The sequence below is a fragment of the Camelus dromedarius genome, chromosome 8 (genome assembly GCF_036321535.1).
Source record: "Camelus dromedarius isolate mCamDro1 chromosome 8, mCamDro1.pat, whole genome shotgun sequence".
Lineage (NCBI taxonomy): Eukaryota > Metazoa > Chordata > Mammalia > Artiodactyla > Camelidae > Camelus > Camelus dromedarius.
Window position 1 is genome coordinate 5,810,761 of NC_087443.1, and position 19,624 is coordinate 5,830,384.

General features: G+C 49.6%; 1 protein-coding gene across 1 annotated transcript in view; it reads left to right on the forward strand.

The window, feature by feature from the left end:
* GALNT2 (polypeptide N-acetylgalactosaminyltransferase 2) overlaps positions 1-19,624 on the forward strand; it is a 186,612-nt gene that overhangs the window by 108,201 nt on the left and 58,787 nt on the right. The window contains exon 3 of the mRNA XM_031460852.2: positions 14,684-14,837. Within this exon, the coding sequence (XP_031316712.2) occupies positions 14,684-14,837 (154 nt within the window). The remainder of the gene's footprint in view (positions 1-14,683; positions 14,838-19,624) is intronic.

Below are 19,624 nucleotides of genomic sequence, written 5' to 3' on the forward strand. Positions count from 1 at the left end.
TATCACTAATTATCAGAAAAATGCAAATCAAAACTATAATGAGGTATCACCTCACACCAATCAGAATGGCCATCATTCAAAAGCCCATGAACAATAAATGCTGGAGAGGCTGTGGAGACAAGGGAACCCTCCTGCACTGCGGGTGGGAATGCAGTTTGGTGCAGCCATTATAGAAAACAGTATGAAGATTCCATCACTTTACTTTTAATCTATATATGTCTTTATATTTAAAGTGGATTTCTTGTAGACAACATGTAGTTTCTTGGGTCTTGTTTTTTGATCCATTCTGACAATCTCTGCCTTTTAATTGGTGTATTTAGACCATTGACATGTAATGTGATTATTATTATAGTTGTATTAATGTCTACCATATTTGTTATTCTTTTCTTTTCCTTGCCCCTGTTCTGTGTTCTCATTTTTGTCTTCCACTCTTTTTCTGCCTTTTATAGTGTCAACTGAGCATTTTATGTGATTCCATTTTTCTCTTTTTCACCCTTTTTTAATGGTTGCCCTAGAATTTGCAGTATGTATTTACAACTAATCTGAGTCTAATTTCAAACAACACTATCTGACCTCACAGTTAGCACAAGGATCTTTCATCAAAATATCATTACTTTTTCCCTCCCATGCTTTGTACCATTGCTGTCATTCATTTCACATACGCCATTCACGTACAAAAGCATATATAAGCAAACAGAATCAAGCACACTGTTGCTGTTGTTACTCTGAGCAAACTGTTATCTGTTAGATCAATTAAGAATAAGAAAAATTGGAGTTGTTATTTTACCTTCACTGATTCGTCCTAATGCTCTTCCTTCCTTTCTGGAGATCTGCATTTCTGACCCAAATCATTTTCTTTCTCTCTGGAGAGCTTCTTGTAACATTTCTTGCAAGGCGGGTCTACTGGCAACAGAGTCCTTCAATTTTTGTGGTCTGAGAAAGTCCTTATTTTCCTCTTCACTTTCAAAGATTAATTTCACAGGGTACAGAATTCTAGGTTGATGATTTTTTTTCTCTCAACGCTTTAGATACTTCATTACATTCCCTTCTTCCTTGCATGGTTTCTGTTGGATGTCATTCATGTGTTCATTTCTCGAGAGCTGTTTTTTCCCCTCCATCTTCTTTCAGGATATTTTTTTTTTCGTTGTCATTAATTTTCTACAGTTTGAATGTGTTATGCTTGAGTGTAGTTTTTTATTCTTTATCCTACTTTGTGTTCTCTCAGCTTCCTGGACCTGTGGTTTGGTGTCTGGCATTAATTTGAGGAAATTGTCAGTCATCATCGCTTTTCAAATATTTCTTCTATTGTTTTCGCTTCTCCTTCTGGTATTCCCAGGTGTTACACCTTTTGTAGTTATTCAGCAGTTCTTGGATATTCTGTTCCACTTTGTTCTATGTTGTTTGTTTTTTTTTTTTTCCCTCAGTCTTTTTTTAATCTTTGCTTTTCATTTTGGAAGTTTCTGTTGTCATATCCTCAAGCCCTAAGATGTCCAGTCTCCTAATGAACCCATCAAAGCCAGTCTTCATTTCTGTTAGTATTTTGAGCTCTGGCATTTTAAAAAACAATTCTTTCTTAGCATTTGCATCTCTCTGCTTACATTATTCATTTATCCATATTGTCTACTTTTGTCATTAGAGCTTTTAACATATTAATCGTAGTTGTTTTAAATTCTGTCATCCTACCAGGTCTGAGTCTGGTTTTTGACGCTTTTCTTGTGTCTTCAAACTGTACTTTCTGCCTTTTAGTGTGCTTTGTAATTTTTTCTTCAAAGCCAGATACAATGTCTTGGGTAAAAGAACTCCAGTAACCAAGCCTTTGGTGATGTGATAAGGTGTGGGGGAGGGGAAGCATGCTGTAGTTACATGACAGGTCTGTCTCCCAGGGAGTCTGCGCCCTGGGCTGCCAGCGTCACAAATGCATCTCAGTTGTCCTCCCACTCGGTAGGACAGGATGGTTAGAGTCGATGGGAGCTGGGGATGTCCCTTCCTCCAGGTTGCTTAGGCTCTGCTAACAGCCGGTAGGTCAGGTGTCTGGAGGGCAGGCTTACTGACAACTGAGCTCTCTGGCTATTTCAAGGCACCTCCTTTTCCCTCCCTCCCCTGCTGAAAACATGCAGGGATCTGTCTCCCGCAGTGACTGCGGGAAACCTGGTTAAGCTCCCGGAGGTAAAGCTCACAGAAGTGTGGGGGCTCCTGTAACTGTTGCCCTGGAGTTAGTTTTTTTTTTAATATATATTTTTATTGAAGTGTAGTCAGTTTACAGTGTTGTGTCAATTTCTGGTGTACAGCACTGTGCTCCAGTCATACGTGAACATACATATATTCATTTTCATATTTTTTCACCATAAGTTACTACAAGATACTGAATACAGTTCCCTGTGCTCTACAGTGTAAACTTGTCACTTATCTATTTTGTATATAATAGTGAGCTTTTAATCTCTCAGGCTTGTGCTCAGTGAGCCTCCAGCCGTTCATCTGTTACAGCTTAGATTTCATTTCTCAGCCACTGCTTCCCACAGCGGGCGCTGCTCCGGTTACTTATGATTCCCTGTATCCACCTGCTGGTCTCCCCAATTTGGGGGTGGCGGTTTGCCCTGTGACCTCCCTTCTCTGAGGAATTGTCGACTTTTCAGCTTGTTCAGCTTTTCACTTATTAAGATGGAGAAATGACTTCCAAACTCCATACATGCAGGACTGGATACAGGAAGTTGGTTTGGTGCATGAAAGTTTTGCTTGGATGGTGACAGAGAGTTTGATTATTAGCGTTTCTTACTGGGGTTGGACAGCATCGGCCCAGGGAGTCCAGGCGCTCCTGTGTCCACACCCTCCACATTGTCCCAGGCACACTAGACTTGGGACTGTGTGTGTGTGTGTGTGTGTGTGTGCGCACCCTAGACATCTCCCTTAGGTCTGCCCCTCCTTTCTCCCCTGACTCTTGGCTGAGTCACAAAGCCCCGCGCCACAGTTCCTTCCCTTCCTATGTGAGACAGGCATTACCCACGCAGTGGGGAGCATCTGAATAGAATACTTAGCTAACAAGCATTTCTTTATTATAATAATAGATTGTGCTTCTACTGTGTGGATTAATGAGAGACTTCCTGTGGGTTGTCTTGTATTAACCAAAGCAAGGGTTCCAGTGGATTTTAAGGCATATGTGGAGAGGAAGGAGAAGCTGTCTTCAAGGAGTGTATTAGATGTGACTGTTAAGACACACTCTATAGATAAAAATCAATGCGGCATTGACCCTGGCTTTCATATTCTTAACTGTTACGCAGTGGATTTGCTTTTCTTCAAAGAGATAGGAAGGTACTGACTTTCCTCTTCGTTGAGGTAATAACTTTTGATGAATGCACCATGTCCTAATAACTTTTGATGAATGCACCATGTCCTTTTATTTTGCCTTTAAAGGACTTAGTCTTCTTTCTTGGTTGAAATCGTTTTTCTTACTAAACCAACATAAACATGATTTTTTCTTTCTTTTAGAAGCTATTTTGTTACAGTCAGGAAGTATATTTTCCCCAAGAATGATGGGCATAGACAGAATGCTGTGGTCCACAAGGAACCACAGGTCCCAGCACTTTGCACTGTGTACGTAGGCTGTTTGGAAGTCAGTGGCTTCCTGTGTTCTACGTGTTGGATGTCTGGCTTGTTGTGGACGGACAGGTGGGAGGTGGCGGCACTAAGCCGAATACAGGAGCCCCGGTGTCCTTCAACGTGGCCACAAGACCATGGAGGAGCCAGATCTGAGGTAGCAGTGATGCTCCCAGGCCATGGCCTCCACTGTTTTTTATCCACACTCCCTGTCTAGGAACAAAAGTATTTGAGTGTAGATGACCCTCCCCCACGTATGTTAAAATACAGATTACGCACACATCACATACTCATCTATTGATACATTCTGAAGCACGTTTTAAATAAAGATATTATAAAGCATTAGGAAAAATACTGGAAAACGTCTCCTGTTTCCCTCCTGTGCCCCCAGAATATGGTCCTGTGTGGCCCCACTCTGGACACCACTGCTCGTTCGTTGGCCACGGCCACAAAAGCCCAGATGATCACTTTGACTCAGTGTCTTCTCCCAGCCCACCCTACTTTTGGGGAGAGTCTGAAATTCCGATAAAGCACTTGAGCCAAGTGGCCGTCACAGACAGGAGGCCCGTGGCCTGGGTGTCTGCTGGAAGCTCAGGCTTCCATGTTCAGCAGGAAGTTCACGGGCTGGAGGCGCACGCCGAGTTCTGCTTGGGGCCTGAGCGAGGCTTTGAAGCTTAGAAGGGCTTCACAAACAGGAGCAAGACTGGAAGTACGAGGGGAGGGACCAGCTCAGTGGCAGAGCGCATGCTTAGCATGCATGAGTTCCTGGGTTCAATCCTCGGTACCTCCATTAAAAAAAATAAAACTGCAAATGTGAGCACCAGCAAAGGAATTTCTAAACAACCCAGATCCACAGTGTTGGCCTTTTAGAGATCCATCATTTTTTCGCCTGGTTCTTCGGTCGAAACTCCGTCATAAGGAAGGCTCGCGACTGGGGCGAGCGACCTAGTCAGTTTCACCTATGTGGGATCGACGGGGTCAGTTGAGACCAGCGTGGTGGCTGACTGGCTGTGATGCTGGCGTGGGGTGGGCGCTCCCTGCATTCAGGGCTCGCCTGGCGAGTCCTGCCTTCCCCCTTCATCGCTGTGCCTCCTCTGGGTCTGGGTGGCAGCAGCTTACAGGTCAGATAGCTCTCAGCCGATTGACTGAAGAAAGGGGGGCGGCTTGCTGTCTTTCCCAGCTGGGCATCTCTGGCGCCTGCCAGGCCAGGTCACGGTCATGGCCGTGGGGAGAGTCCTGCGATCCCTCCCGGGAGACGGCAGCTCCGTGTTCGAGAGCTGGACACGTTCTAGGGCTCCTGCGTCGGAGACGTTGGGGAGAAGCCGGCAGATTCTTGAACTCCTGAACGTGTTGGACGGCTCGCCCACAGCCTCTCCCAGTGCCTTTCCCCTTCCTGCAGTCCTGGCAGCATCCGAGCTGGGATCCGAGAGCTTGCGTTGAGAAGCACGGGGCTCAGGGATGAAGACGGGGAGCCTGTGGGGAGGGGGGCTCCGGGCTCAGCACTGCTCCTGTGATGCAGCCTGGGAGTTTACAGTTTCGTTTTCCTCATCTGTAAATCGAAGACATGTTCTAGCTTTGAGATCCTGGATCCTGTCGCTCTCACTCCCGCCTTTCTGGTTCCTTTTACTTTCCTTTCCCGGATCAGGATGCACCGAGCTTAGTGTCTTTTAGAAGGACCGGGGATTCCTCTTCGAGTTCTGCCAGCCTCACCCCAAATTTCAGGTCCAGCGTGGAGGACTTCTGCCCTCAGATTCTGTGACCATTGCTCCTCCTGCAGAAAGTTTTCCAGCCGGGACCACTGATTTTTTTTTTTTTTCTCCAATGCCGTTTTTCAGAGTGTTATTTCACATGGAGTATTTATCCATCAGTTTTTTTGTTTTTTGAAAGTCTATCTGATGGAGATGAGTTTTATCTTTTTTTCTGAGTGTCCCTAGAGAAACATCTTCTTAAAAGCATGCAATGTGTTTATTGTAGGAAATTTAAGAAATTCAGATAAGCAAAAATAAGAATATGATATACATAATCCTGCCACCTCAAAATAAATACTGTCGCTTGTTAGAAATAGCACGGTGCCCAGACTATGTCAGAAACACAAATACTTTTTTTTAATGGAAGTATAGTCAGTTACTATGTGTCAGTTTCTGCTGATCAGCATGTTTCAGTCATACACACACATACATGTATTTGTTTTCATACTCTTTTTCATTATAGGTTACTGCAAGGTATTGAATATAGTTCCCTGTGCTCTACAGTAGAAACTTGTTGTTTATCTACTTTGTATATAGTAGTGTGTATTGCAAATCTTGAACTCCCCGTTAATCCCTTCCCACCCCCTTTCCCCCCGGTAACCATAAGATTGTTTACCATGTCTGTGAGTCTGTTTCTGTTTTGTAGATGAGTTCATTAGTGTCTTCTTTTTTCTTTTTTATGATTCCACATATGAGCGATCTCATATGGTATTTTTCTTTCTCTTTCTGACTCCCTTTACTTAGAATGAAGATCTCCAGGTCCATCCATGTTGCTGCAAATGGCATTTTTTATTCTTTCTTATGGCTGAGTAGTATTCCATTGTATAAATACACCACAACTTCTTTATCCAGTCATCTGTCGATGGACATTTGGGTTGTTTCCATGTCTTGGCTGTTGTAAATCGTGCTGCTGTGAACACTGGGGTGCATGTATATTTTTGAATCGGATTCCCTCTGGAAGTACTTTGTTAAATAAATTGAATAAACATACAATTGACTCTAACACCAAAAATAAATAAATAACCACTGTTACTCTCGCACTGTGTGTTCCTCCAGACTCGTCTGGGCGTGTATCTGGGCACGATTAACCTTGCGGCTGCGGTGAGCTATGCCTGCAGCCTCCTGGGTGCCCCGAGCCCAGGCACAGAGGGACTGGAACCCTGGACATAATCTCTGAGTCGGCTCCTGGGCCTTTGGGCCTCTCTGTCCACATTATCCCACATTTGAAGTTCGGTCTTTTCATGAATTCTTACCAAAAAAAAAAAAAATCCAGATCATCTAGTAAGTTGGTGACGTTGCCAGAAATCTCGTGAATTAACTGCGAAGTCTGCCCACACGTGCCCCCCTCGCGGCCACAGCGCCTCGGGGCTCTCCTCAGATCTCTGGCTGGGGCCTCCTGCTCCCTCTTCCGCTGGAGACAACAGCCCCTGCAAGCTGCTCATATCAAGATTTTTCCAGAAATGACGCCACGCTATTCTTTACCCGTTTCTTCCTAGGATAATATATCAGAAACACCTTTCACGTCCTTAAACATCTCCTACTTTTTGAGGGATAGCAAGGTATCCGTTTCCATAAGCTTGAACTTTTCCTATACTGTAGGACATGGAGACGGTTTCTAGCCAATATCTTTATAGGAAGGTTATCAATCTGTGTATGTCCTAATTGTTTCCTTGAAATAAATTCCTAAAAGTGAAATTGCAGTGTCACTGGCAAGACATGCTTTAGGGTTTTTTTTTTTTTTAATATTAATTGCCAAATTGTCTTCTAGAGGAGGCCTGCTTTCTGGCACCCTAGGCAGCATTACAAAACAAATCTTCCATTGTCCTTCCCCCATTCCAATGAGTAAGAAAGCAAAACCCAGGACCTAGGTCAGGGCAGTGGCCAGAAGAGGGATGGGAATGTTAAAATGAGATTGTTCTGAGCTTTGTTAGTAGAAATATAGGACCCAGAACAATTCAGACAGCGTCCAGTGTGCTCCGAGTTGCCACCCACACCGGCAGTGTTTCCGTTCTGTCCTGGGCACGGGGTTTTCGGAGATGGTCGTGAATTACAGTGGGTCCGGATGACGGTGCCTCAGATGCGGAGGGGCCGGAAAGAGCGTCCGACAACGAAGGAGCATTTAAAATAAGTAGATGTTTTTACAGAGGGCTTAGAAGGGCGAAATGGGGTCACGATGCCCAAATATTTGAAAGGCTGCCATAGAAAAGAGGCTGAGACGAATTCTTTTCTTGTTTGGGAGTCCAGAGAGTGAGAGCTGCGGGGAAGCAGTGTGGTGCGTACGGAAGCCCAGGCCCGCAGTCCCCGCCGGCTGGCGAGCTCCCCGGCACTGCGGCCGGCCGGCTGTTAGGGGTTTTCATGAAGAGATTTTCACACGTGTGTAGAGAGATCACATGCCTGGTGCCTTCTGACTCCAGCAGCTTGGGATGTCAGCGTTCAGGAGAGGGACGCATCCTCCATTTGGACCCCATTATGCCAGCAACCAGGACGGGGCTGCAGGGGTCAGGCAGGGACGGTGCCCCCCCCCCCTCCCGGGAGGGCATCTGCTGGGGGAGGTGGGACCTGCACTGCGGGGTGGCTTGGTGGCGCCTGGCTACAATTCCACCCACTTACAAGTGAGTTGTCGGCCACCGTGGAAGGAACAGAGCCTTGGGGAGAGAGAGACCTGCATTTGAGGTGTGGTTCCATCATTTTGCAGTTTGGCCTCTAAGTCTCAGTTTCCCAGTTTGTGCAACGGGAACAGCCATCATCATACCCATTTTGCAGGGTTGTCGGGCTGGGCTGGGTCTGTGCGGAGCAGCTCCCTGTGGGCGCCGGTTAGCAATGCCCTTTCTTGCCTTCTCCTGTTCAAGGATCAGCCTCAATTCTGAGCCAGAGGTTTGATGCTTTTACTAATATTTGGGATGAAAACCCATGTACTTTAGCAAACTAAATTTATCATGGCTAGACACTTGCACACATAGAGGATGAATGAGGAGTTTCTATTGAAAATTAGGAAAAGAAATATGTATGTGAAGACTTTCTTGGTTTCAAGTCAGGTGTCAGCCTCGCAGTGCACATCAGACTGTTTCACGGTAGGTTTTAGTTATTTTGACGGCACAAATAATTTTAAATAAATTAGGAGTGTTTCCCGTATAACATCTGATTTTCTTCTCATAGTTTCTTCTAACTGGCTTTTAATCACTTCTTTGAATTTTCTGGGTTTTTTTTTTTTTCTTCATCCTTAAAGATGAATTGTGTAGAATGCCTTATTTCAGGAGACAGTTTTTCTCATGGGTGAACGAAATTTCCTGTCATACCAGATATCCAGTGACAAATAATAGAGTATTATTTACATGTCTTGGTCATTTAATTGGATATATCTGTTTGTAATCCCGTCTTGCCCTGGTCTTCTCTTTCGTAGTGAAGCATTGTGACCTTTTAGAGGAAGAGCAGGAGGAATTTTTTTTCTTTTAAGCATAGTAAAATTACATTCAACTTGAGATCATCTGAGAGGTTAAAATAAATCTGAGAGCTTTGTCCTTTGATTTAAAATACATTCTATTTCCCTTCTTGGCTCCTTTCCCAGAAGAGGCTCTCTGTTTCACACAGGCTAGCTTTCAGTTTGTTTAAGCTGTCCTTCCCGGGGAGGATTTAAGTGAAGATTTGCAGTGTGGCCGTGATGCCAGCTCCGAGTGCAGAAGTCTCCTGCCGCCACCGGCCGGGCCTGCACCAGCAGGGCCGCCCCCCTCCTCCCACCCCTACGGGTGGTGGACCAGGAGGCCATCCTTGGTGGGATCCTAGTCTGCCAGCAGCCCGTCATATCAGAGAGGCCTCTAATCTGAAGACCACGTGTGTCTTAGTGTTTCTATGCTTTGTGGTGTTAATCCTTTGGAATTTCATTTTCACGGATTTACAGCATTCCTTTAAATACAAAGTTTAGTAAAAACAAACATTTTAAGGAAGGGGTGATGATACTTGGAAAGGTAATATTATTTTGAAGTTAATGGAACAAGTCATCCAAAGGCAAGCAGCAACCTGAATGTAAAAGTGTTTTTTCTGAAAGTGAATTTGAGGATTGGTTATCAGGAGCCCAGAACCAGCCTCCCCGTGGCAGTGAGGTCCTGAGGGGCAGGCAGGACCCTGTGAGCCGCCCATGCCCTGACCTTGCGGGGCACAGAGCTGGGGCCTCCCCCGCCCCGGCCCATGCTGCCTGCCGGGTGCCGTGGACCACGCGTGGGTGTGATGGCCAGCTGGTCTCTGCTCGAGGGGTGCTGTGCTGTTCTCCAGTTGGGTTAAGATGGGCGGAAGGGGAAACCCCAGAACTCAGCTTGGAAGGAAAAGATAGATGTGACTCAAGGCCTGGTGGGTGGGTTAGTGGGGAGAGAAGAAACTGGATTCCAGGAAGTACCCGACTGCAGAGGCTTGCTCTGTGGGGGACACAGGGGTGATGGAGGAAGAGTATCAGTGGGCAGGTTTGCCACGTAAGTCAGAGATGGGAAGAGAAGAAATTGCTGGGCCTGAGCTGTGTGTCTGAGGGAGCAGCGTGTGGTGACAGCGGGGTGGTCAGTGGACAGGTATGCGTCCTGCAGAGGGGACCAGCAGGCAGGAGTGGCAGGAGTCATCCTCCTGGTCCCCACCTTAGGACACCTTCCCCGCAGAGGTCCGAGCAGGGACTGGTCAGGCCCGTGGTGGTGGAGCAGGGGGATGTCTCATCCTTCTTTCAGGGCCTGGCTCTTTTCTCCCAGAGGCAATCACCCTGGACCCGTCTTCTCCCTGCCTGGACGTGGCGTGGTGCGGCCAGAGGGGCAGGAAAGGCTGCACTGTGACCTTCCCAGCTGGTCAGCTGGACTGGACGGCTCCAGGCCACGGGTCAGGGTACTGGACAAGGAAGACCATTGCTTCCTCCTTCCAGTAGCCCAGCCCTTGCCTGGACTGGCCTCCGCTCCCATCAGAGACCAGGTGGGCAGAAGAGCAGGCCAGAGTGACTGCGGTGCCCTGGGTCCCTGGAATTATCAGCAGAACGAGTGGAGGCGGTGGGTCAATGTCCACACCATACAAGGGCTTTGCAGGGGGTTCGCCTTCGTTGTTAAATGTCTGCTGGTTCCAGGCTGGGCCCCCAGGGAGCAGAGAGCAGTGAGCAACTGGTCCTGGGCCGAGTCGCTGTCCAGGGCTGGGCAGGAGGGAGAGGGAGTCTGATGTCCAGACTGGGAAGGGCCGGAGGATGCCGTGAAGGCTGAGCCCAGCAAAGCGACGCCAAGAATGCATCTCAAATTGCTTTAAATGAATGTATCTCTGAGTCCAGACCATGTGCAGACAGGGCACGGTGAGGGCCCACAGGGGTCCCTGGTTTCTGGGCCCCCCGAGCCAGCAGAGCAGGGCAAATAGCAGTTAGAGGTGGGCCACTTTGAGCTCTGCCCCGGCACAATTTTGAGTTAAGCTCTGAGGTGGAGGAGTGGCGAACACCGCAAGGCCCTCTGACAGTAGGTGTGTGGGAAGGCCGTGGTCAGGAGGGAGCAGTGTGTGGGGAAGAGGGAAGAGGAAGGTCCCAGAGAGAGGCTGCAGCTGGGGACACCAGGGGGGCTTCCTGGAGGAGGTGGCTGCACTGGGAGGCAACTCAGCAGCCACAAGAACAGAGTAAGTGAATTGAAACGAAACAGCCCTGCCTTCCAGGATCACGATTTCTCCTGTGTGAGTGCACCCGGCGAGGGCTCTGGTGGACGGCAAGGGGAGGGAGACACGGTGTAGTAGGAGTTCACAGGTGGCCTTGGAGGGCTGGGGGACAAGGCTGACCAGAGTGGTGATTCGATCTCTGTAATTCGTGCTGACAGGTCAGAGGCAGAGGTGCCGCACTTGGAGCTGCTGTAGCTCCTTCTCGAGGGTACGGGAGGTGGGCGGGCTTCAGAGGGCACTGTTGAGAAATGCCTGCAAACCAATGCAGGGAGGTCTAGGGCCCACCGTCCGGCGCGGAATGGGAACATTCTCCAGGTGTGGGTGTCAGCGGCAGGAGACCCCCTGTGGGAGCCTCGTGCAGGGCTCGGTTGCTTCCTGGGAGCAGATGGTCAGCAGGCGCAGGTGCAGCCGGGGCTGCGGGCAGTGGGTGGGAGCAGAACCCGGCAGGAGGCTGGTCCCTGCCTGCCAGGAGCCCCTCCCGACCCCGGGAGAAACGGTGCAGCAGCCTGGGGGCCCTCGTGCTTCTCGGGGGGCGAGCTTGGCCTGGAAGGGCGGGGAGGCTGCCTGAGGGCGGGCTTGGCTGGAGTGGGGTCCGCACGAGGGCACGCAGGTGGGTCCTCTCACATGGCAGAATTTTCAGGAAGCATCGCCTTTTTCCAGAACCAGAGGCATCAACACTTGGGGTCGCACAGTTCCTCCTCCAGCTTGGCAGACCACCTCTAAGACCGGTCTGTCTGCTGGGAATGGATCTCGTCATAAGTATTTTCATACGCTCGTGTAATAAAGTTTCGGTGCCTGTTCTGTTTTCCTCCCACCTTGGTGGTTTTTGCCTTTTCGTGTCAAATTTTGTATCTCTGGGATATTTTCCATCCACTGCTTGTGCTTAGCCAAGTCCATTTTCACTAGATTTTGGGGTATTTCTGGAAAGTCTTCACTTCTGATGGTCTTTCTGAAAATTTTAAAGAGGTGATGAAAGTGCAGGATGATTTGTGAATGTCATTTTTTTTTCTTTCGGGAAAAGCAGCAAGTTACATACAGTGGATGTCATTAAAGAAAAAAATTGGTCTATTCAGACGCGGCACCTGTTGTTTTGACTGCTTCTCTACAGCCTCTAACTTGTGCCCTCCCAGTTCCCAGTCGTGTGCACGCCTGGCTGCGCCCCTTTTGGCCTGGGAGTGGACCAGGCAGGTGTTCCCTCCTTGAACCCTGCTCCGTCTGCTTTCTCCTGCACCTGCTGTGGCCCCAGCAAGTCTGTGTAACACAGAAAGAACTGATTCCTAGGATGGTCCTTCCGCCTAGCATTGTTCACATTGTGGGTTGTGACCCATCAGTAGAGGGTGGAGCCAGTTTTGTGAGCCACACTCACACAAAACAGTAGCATGTATGTGTTCGCAGGTCATAATGCGCGTGCGTTTACATCGTGACATCAGGCTGTGATGTAAGTTGTACGTCATGGTCAAGCATGTTTGAAAGTCCCCGCTGTGCTGTAACAGACTGCCAAGCTTTTAGGAAAGGAAAGCTGTGCGTCGCCTGTCTCCAGTAAAATGGTGTGTGCCTTGGGAGATTCACTGCCACCGGGCAAGGCAGGGCCCCCCGGAGAGCAGAAGAGGATGTCCGGTCAGAGGGCACGGGTCCCTGTGGGGTACCTCTGAGTGGGTTGCACCGTCTTTGGAGGTTGAAGAAAGATGCGTTTCTCTGACACCACGGTGGGCTTCTCTTGTGCAGCTCCTCCTGGTTACAACAAGATCCACAAGTAAATTTCTCGGGCTGTCTTAGCATGGAAAACATGTTTCCAAAACCACGTGCCGGAAACATTTTCTCTGAGGTGGAGGAGAACGCAGGCACTTGGCTGGCTCCTGTCGCCAGACATTCATGGGGCGGGGGTCAGTGGGGGGGAAGGGAGCTTGTGGGTTTTGGAATTGCTTTCCCACTTGGGAGGCCAGACCTCTGTGACCCTGAGCATCATTTCCCCGGCAAGCAGCTGTGATGAGATGTGGATTTTGACCCGGCAGAACCATCGTAACAAGAAGCGGATGGGCTTTTAGATAGAAAATGTACTCTCCCGCTCCACGGCCTCAGACAAATCACACGTAGCTGAATCTCAGTTTCTCATCTCTGAAACAGAGGCAGGAACGCGGCAACATTCTTTCGATTGTGTATGAAGGGACCTGTGTTTGGAAAGCACATTTGTAGGTCCACACACTAGTGTCATTTCTCATTATTGATCTTGGACCAAACAACCCAGCATTTGAGGTGTTGCTGAAGAGACCTTGCCCTGCCTCCCACAAGCCCCCCACGCCTGCAGTGGGGAGTCCGTTTGCCTCCCTGACCAGCACTTCCTGGCTGGTTCTAAAACAGACAGCTTGCTCCCACCCCAGGGCCTTTGCACTGGCTGCTCTTCCCTCCCTCGGTTCTGGTGCCTCCCGGTCAGACCAGCCATTACAGAACAGCAGCCCCAGAAGTGCCTGCGCTTCGCCTCCAATTTCTTCACAGCACTTGTGACCACTTAGAATCTTACCATTTCATGGGGGGCAGGGTGGCTGTTACTGTTTCTCTCCCCCCCCCCTTTTTTTTTTTAATTTGATTTGAGTTTGCTACATCTCCCAAACTGGCACTTCAAATCCTCGTGAAAAACCTTTTTTTCATTTTATGTATTTCTTTATTTTCAGGAAACTTAAATTCAAAGAATGAAAACCTTGCCCACGATCATATAGATAGCAAGTGGTATAAGTGATTTAAGCCCGAGGTGGACAGTGAGTCCCGACTCTTTGTCTCTAGTCCGTCTTTCCTTCCACCTGTCTCCCTCTGAGCATCGATGCCTTTGCTCAGTTCTCTGGCTCTGCCGTCTTACTCCCAGGCTTGTCCATGCTTGCCCCTCACCCCGGACTCTGGCACAAACTCCCAGGCCACTGTGTGTCCTTGCAGAACCTCGTGCTGGGCATTCTAGAGCCACAACGGCTGAGCTGCTCAGCTGAGTCGAGGCTGATGTGTGTGTGGACCGGCCAGGCCACCTCCCCGCCATTCCCTCCTGATGGCAGCGTGCGTGTGCCAGGCTGTGCGTGTCCTCGTGTGTGTGCGCCAGACTGTGAGTGTGCGAAGCCGCCTGTGTGCCTGGGGGCGTGTGCCAGGCGGCGAGAGCGCAGCCAGGCAGGCCCTCGCTTGCCTCCTCGCGGGGTCAGGGCAGCAGTGGCCGCAGGGAGTGTCTCTGCCGAGGTCTCCCCGGGGTGTAGTCATACCCTGCCCTTTACGGGTGTTGTTTGTTTGTTTGTTTAAACACGTACTTTGTTTTGCCTGATGTCACATGTTGGGATACCTTGCTTTTCATTTGTGCAGGGCTGTTTGTCCCCGTGTCTGAGATGCTTTTGGCATCTCCGTGCTCCCTGGAAAGGAGGGCACACAGATGGCGTCTCCCCTTAGACGAGGTGTGCGTGGAGCCATGCTCGTGGGAACTTTGATGGGCGTAGGGTTTTGTTCACTGGACAGATGCTCGCAGTCCAAGCCTTTAACTTTCACGGTGCGAACTACCACCGTTCAGTGGTCCAGCGTTTAGGGGTGAAGGGGCTTGCTTGGGTTGTCTGCAGAGAGTTTGCTGACTAAAATCGCCGTAAGCAGCAGGAACGCTGACACGCGCTCTGTGTGCCGAGCGCCCGGTCTCGTCCATCCTTGACCCACAGCCTCTGCTCTGCTCCTTCCAGGGAAAGTGCGGTGGCGAGACTTCAACCAGGAGGCTTACGTCGGCGGGACGATGGTGCGCTCCGGGCAGGACCCCTATGCCCGCAACAAGTTCAACCAAGTGGAGAGTGACAAGCTGCGGATGGACAGAGCCGTCCCTGACACCAGGCATGACCAGTAAGTGCTCAGCCAGCCGCGGCCGGGCCGCCACCCAGGGCCACCGGCTCCCTCACAGCCGGTCCCTTTTACCGTGAGGCTCATTTTTGGGGTTACTCTGGGGCTCTGAGCACGTGCTGGATCTTTACAGGGTCCCGAAACAAGGACAGTTCCGAGGCACGTGGCCCTGGAACTTGCCCTGAAGGAAGTGAAGGAACTACCTGGGATCAGGTCCTCGTCCTTCCGAGGCTGTGGGTTGCTGGTCAGAGCCTGAGAGTCAGCAAGAGAAAGTTGTGTTACGGCCCTCGTGTCCCTAGCATTTGTCCTTTTAAAAACCCATTCATAGAACATAATTCTCCATTGTCCACGCCTCCCTGGGAGGAAGATCTAAAGTCTTGCTTCGTGTAATGTTCTAGAGACTAGAAAGGGGAAAGAAACAGCCCGGCAGGACAGATGTTCAACTGAGCAGAAACCAGAGGCAGGAGGGCCGGGGCCGTCTCCCCGCTCCGCATGCTCCGGGGGAAGGCTTCGCTCGCACCCTTCCTCTGGTTCCTTCACGAACTGGGATGTCTCAGGACCCTCTCATGTGCATTTTGTCACCACTCAGCAGGGAAGTGCCATGTCCATCACCCTCACTGCCACTCTGCACCCATGGGGCTTGCTAGTAAGGCTCTTTGATTTGGAGGCTGTTCACATCGGGGTCCCCAGGGGGTTAGTCTGGTTTTATTAAGAGGTAAGGAGGGCAGCTGTTTTTCTGGGTGCCTGCCAGGCCTCCTTGCTCACCCGGGGACCTTGAGAGTCATTCATCCATCGTGGAAGGGCATGTGGAAGACACTTCCACCGTGACTCAGATGCTGTGCAGGGGTCCTGGGGTTCCAGGCAGAGGAGTCTGTCCTGCCGGGGCTGGTGGGGAGGTGGCGGTGACGGGGCAATGGGAATTGAGGGTGTGCAGTGCTGCCCTCGGATGGTCTGCCCCAGATCAGTGCATCCAGGGCCCAGGTGAGTCCTGAGCTGGAGGACTCCGGGCAGGAGGACAGGGACCAGCTGTGACACGCAGCCCTGGGCCTCTGGAGGGCCAGCCGGGGGCCCTGTGTCTCTGGGTGCGAGTTCCAGGGATTGGGGATGGGTAAGCTGAAGAGATGAGAGCCACCAAGCTGCACAGGAACACGTGTTAATGTTTGGCTTTGTTTTCTAAGTTTTTAGCTTACATCAAAGAAAGATTGTCCACTTCTGTCCTGCTTTCTGGGGAACTTTGTGCCTCTCCTTGCTCTTAATAGCATTTTTGGGTTCTAGTCAGCTCTGTTTACCCAGAGCAGCTCCCAGATGTGTAGACGTACAGTTCTTTCAGACCTGGGAATAAATGTGTGTGTGTGTGTGTGTGTGTGATATAATAATGTTTTATGAGCATACATACCATACGTGATACCAAGAATCTCATCATTTTTCTAAATCCAGCCCAGAAGATGGTCTTTGTGTAATATTTCCTGTAACCTGCTGGGCTCCTGGTTAAAGTCAGCATGGGTAGCTTGTAGGTACCCTATGCAGAGTAGCAGGTGCTGAGCTGGGATCCAGGGACCCCCGGGGGCCGTGGTGGGCTCTGGGATGCTGGGAGGTTCCTGAATGAAGCTGTGTGCACAACCACAAGGTGGTACCCGCCCTCACGTCTGCAGAGGCGGAGCCCAGGAGCCCAGCTGCATGCGTCCCCACCGCCCTCATCCCCAGGCTGACTGGATCCTCTGCACCCAGTGGAGGCACTGAACGTGAAGGTTGTCCTCGCTGCATGGAGAGGAATGTTTGTAACTTGCCCAGTGATGAGGAGCAGCTGACGTGAGGCCAGAAAGGGTCAGGACCGCTTTTAAGAGGGGCGTGGCCTAGCTCAGGAGGGTGGTTCAACTTCTAGCAGAACCTAGCTCAGAAATGCCTGGAATCAGCCGCTTGGAATTACACCTCCGTGGGATGGCAGGAGCTGCACTTCATGTGATGGTTTAGGGGCTGGTTTTCCTGCTGTGACTTTCCCTTAGAGCCGAGAGAAAAGGCTGTCCTTTCTCGCGGCTCATCCACGTGTGGGCTCGGGTTCTGTCTCCATAGCCAGTCCCTTAAATGTCCCCCAAACCATATATATATGTATGTATGTGTGTGTGTATATATATATATTTTCTTTTTTTCAGTTTTTGAAATATGCGTTTGTCCCAACAGATGTTTGAATATTCACCCCGCAGTGGGCTGTGTTTAGGTGGCTTTAATTTTAGTTCCAGCTACTGTGTCGTGTTCATTTGCATGTGTTAAAGGAGCAGCTGGCATGCCTTCCACGTTGGTTGGATTTGGGCTAAATTAAAGTCTCCCCCAAAGTCATTTGGATGCCTGGAGCCAAGCCAGTGTCCTGTCCTCAGAGTCTAAGCTTCAGAAGAACCAATAGCATCGAATGTCAGGTTAAGGAGATCAAGTTACGGCTTTGACTACGCCCCCCCCGACCCCCCCCCCCCCCCGTAGATCTAATAGATGCTGAAGCACTTGACCTTCCTATGTAAATACTGTATTTTTTTTGGCTCTGCAATATCTCCCTTTGTGGAGACCTATGGAAACGCTTGCCCGGCGGAACTCAGCCTTCACTCGTGATAAATCTGAAAGCAGGGCAGATGGAGGTTAATTAAGATCAGGGTTTTCGGAGTCATGTAGACTCTGGTTGAAATCAGACCCTCCAGTTCCTAACTCTGACGCCTTTGTTATTTATGAGATGATGTAACGTTATGACGGCTGGTTACTGTGAGGGTTAAACGCTATGTTCCCGAGGGCTGGCTCCTCCTCCCCTGAGATCGTGTTCCAGAGCACCCCCCAACCTCCTTGCCCAGGAGTGCGGCCCCAAGCCCCACCCTAGCACCCCCAGCCCTCTTCCCCGCTTGATTGATCCCCGTGATGCCCCTCACCGCCTACACCCCACGTGTCTGGCTTCTGCATGCGTTCATCTGAATTTACTCATGGAGCAGTGGTTTCCATCTGGGATCGTCATTCTGACCACACCCAGCACTTGATAAACTCAGTATTTGTTGAGTTGTTGAGTTGAGTGAACGGCCTGGTACAGTGTCTGGCATACAGTGAGTGCCCAGTAAGTCACTAACACACGGAGAGTCGGAAAAGAACAAGGAGAGGGGCAGGTTTAGCTCAGTGGTAGAGCACGTGCTTAGCATGCGTGAGATCCGGGCTTCAGTCCCCAGTCCCGCCATTAAAACAAATAAATTAATAAATTTTTTTAAAAGAACAAGGAGAACAAAAGGGAGATTTGTAAGCAGTAAATAAGGGAGGTCACACGAACCCCAAGGTGATCCGCAGATAACGGTTCTGTGCTGGGTTCTCCCAGGACTGGAAAGTGACACTGGTACAATCTGCCCCTTATTCACTGTCCCCTGGGGCAGCTCCAAGGAGTCAGAGGTTGAGAGCCTTGCAAACAAACAAACAAAAACCTCACACTCCGGAGCTATTCTTTATTTACCTTTTTAAGTATGTAACAAATACTGTGCCAAGAAGACACATTTACACTTAGGAGGACGCGTAGAAAAGCCCGCAGTGAGTGAAATACTCAATATGACACACAGCAACTATGGGACTCTCTAAAATCAGAAGGACGGCAGAACATCCTGTTCTTGAAAGTGCGGTTTCTCAACGCACACACCCCCCCCAAAAGTGTCTGTCTACCTTGTTTAATGTTATTTGAAATTTCAAAGAAATTATCATGACTTAAAAAGCACATGAAGCCAGTGGGGAATTTGAAGGTGCTTTTTCAGACGGTTCATTCCATCTCCCGCTCACCTCGGGGAAGCTGTCGTTGTTGCCCTGGTAAAAAATAAAAGGGACGCAGCATTGAAGGCGATGGGAGGCTGTCTGTGTGTTCTGAAGGCAGAGCCGACAGGGTGTGCTCACGACCAGGCGAGGAACAGGCCCCGTGAGCTGGAGGAGGCTGTGAGCCGGAGCCCGCCTAGGGGACGGGTCAGAAGTTAAAATTCAGACATGTTGTAAAGTTCAAGATGCTCTAGGCTTCTAACGTGGGCAGGTCTGTTTTGTAGGTGTTTGGAAATGTGTCAGGACAAGGTCTTGTGGGAATGGGAATTTGGGAGTGTTTGGTGTACAGGTGTTATTTAAAACCGTGAGAGGGAACCAAGTTCATACCTTATAGCACAAGGAACTATATTCAGTATCTTGTAGGAACTTATGGTAAAAAAGAATATGAAAATGAATATATGTAAGTTCCCATATGACTGGAGCACTGTGCTGTACACCAGAAATTGACACAACATTGTAAACTGATTGTACTTCAAAAAAATATATATATATATAAAATAAACCCTGAGCTGGGACATTGTCCCCCTGGCAGGGAGGAGAGAGGCCAGGGGCCGAGCTCTGGATGCTCCAGCACCAGGTCCTCAGCCTCGAATGTAAAGCCAGGGCTGCCTTGGAGTACAGTCCCACACGCAGACGGCTCTCGGCCTCCCCTGGTGCCAAGGCCCCAGGCAGAAATGCTCTGCTGCTCGATTCAGATTCAGTTTTTGAGTATTTAGATTTAGATTTAGATGGTTTAGATTTAGATTTAGATTTAGATTTGGATTTCGATTTCAAGTAGGGACATTATGAGGAGGTGATACCTCCTAGGAGCTGACTGAGAGGGCTGGGTGTGGTTTTGTGTGTGTGTGTGTGTGTGTGTGTGTGGGTGTGTGTGTCTGTGTCTGTGTCTGTGTTTGCCCAGGACTGCATCTGATGGGAAAGTGAAGGCTGGAAGTGGAGTGGGACCCGGGAAGTTTATGGAACACTATTCTGTT